This window comes from Myzus persicae, unplaced genomic scaffold (assembly GCF_001856785.1).
Source record: "Myzus persicae strain clone G006 unplaced genomic scaffold, MPER_G0061.0, whole genome shotgun sequence".
In the NCBI taxonomy this organism is placed as follows: domain Eukaryota; kingdom Metazoa; phylum Arthropoda; class Insecta; order Hemiptera; family Aphididae; genus Myzus; species Myzus persicae.
Window position 1 is genome coordinate 1 of NW_019103234.1, and position 1,584 is coordinate 1,584.

The 1,584-nt window shown below is 32.6% G+C and overlaps 1 protein-coding gene across 1 annotated transcript; it reads left to right on the forward strand.

The window, feature by feature from the left end:
- Positions 1 to 310: 310 nt before the first annotated feature.
- On the forward strand, positions 311 to 1,211 carry LOC111034068 (the record flags this gene model as incomplete). Its single annotated transcript, XM_022315098.1, has 1 exon — positions 311 to 1,211. A coding segment is annotated over one exon (789 nt), but the record flags the coding sequence as incomplete, so codon positions are not given.
- Positions 1,212 to 1,584: the final 373 nt, after the last annotated feature.

Sequence of the window (1,584 nt, forward strand, 5' to 3'; positions counted from 1 at the left end):
CAAATGATTCAAGCAAATGCCAATTCCATTTTACTGACTCATACGCCATTGTTTATTAAAACCGTGTGCTGTGTCGTAATATTGCTAAATTATTGAAATGTGTGTTGATTATATAGTCAACAACTGCAAGTGCTCTACGTTGTTGTTATTACTTATTACAACAATATCGATAACATACTTGCATATTTACTACATACTATATGGCAAACGTCTATATATAGAGTAATGTTCTTTGTTTGTCGGTGTTATGATAATTATAGCTAGTGACTTGAATAATTATTTTTCTAAATGCATACTGTTTTTATTTTAGAGAAGAGATGACGATGTACTTATTGCTCTGCTAAAGCCCATTTCCGAAATCAGCAAAATATTAAAAGAGGACATAAATCAAGCAAACTCGTTGGCACCTGTGGAGTCGAAGCCAGTGGAGAAAAAAAAATCACCTTCATCCAGTAAAACGAAACGAGTAAAACCTGATGATAAAAAAGAGCCAAACGAAATATCAACTAATCATTTGACGATCGATGACCAACCAAATGTCATATCATCAGAAGTTACAAATGGCAATGCACTCGTCGTAGAAATTGGAATCAACGACGACCGTAAACCGAATTGTGACGAACTAATAGACGTCAAAGTGTTTGACGTCGAAAACATTGGGAAGGACGATGACGATCATAAAGCAAACTGTAACGAACAAGTCGACGATAAATTCGTTGAAGGAGAATTAGTTAATAATGTTATTGCAATTTCAGAAAATATGGAGAACCAATGTAATCAAGTAGAAGATAACATATCGGAAGGAGTTAACGGTTTAATTATTGATGACGAAACTGAGACGAAAGACATCGATGATGGTTCCGTTGATGCGATTGTTGAAAACAAAAGCGAAATCTACGATTTGGCAGCGGACGACAATAGCGGCGTAGAGGGGGTGGAAGTCGAAAATTTTCAAAGCGAAACGTACGTTGAGATTAATAAAACTCATACGAACGACGGTCAAGTAGACGTGACAGAAGAAAGTACAAACGACATCGTCAACGGTAGCGAAAATAATATCATCAATAAAGAAACAGAACATCACAATATGTGTTTTTAATGAAAACCACCTACAGAATTCGGAACATCCGACTGAGAAATGTCTACTTGGTACATTTCTTATAAAAAAAAATATTCCATAGATAGGTTTAAGGTGTAAGACGAAGTTAAAATATGTACTGTAAGAACAGTAGAATATATTATTGAAATGTATAAAAGTACTGCCAACCAATCTTTTGGTACATATTATTGTATAAATTAATGCATATATCATTGTGGTAATTATTTTAATGTCATTCAACGCAATGTTGGTTTATGATTTATGATAATATTATTATTTAGTTAGGGTAAATTTTAAAATCACAATAGAAATACTTACCTACATTTACATTTTACACTGCAGTAGATTAATAATAGTAATATAGTTCATTATTTTTATAAATAATATTTATTTTGTGAGGAAAAATAGATGTGAAGCTATAGTAGAGAGTACCTGTATGAGTAAACGTTTTAAAATCTAGATGCTACAGGTAAAGTTTCCAAATG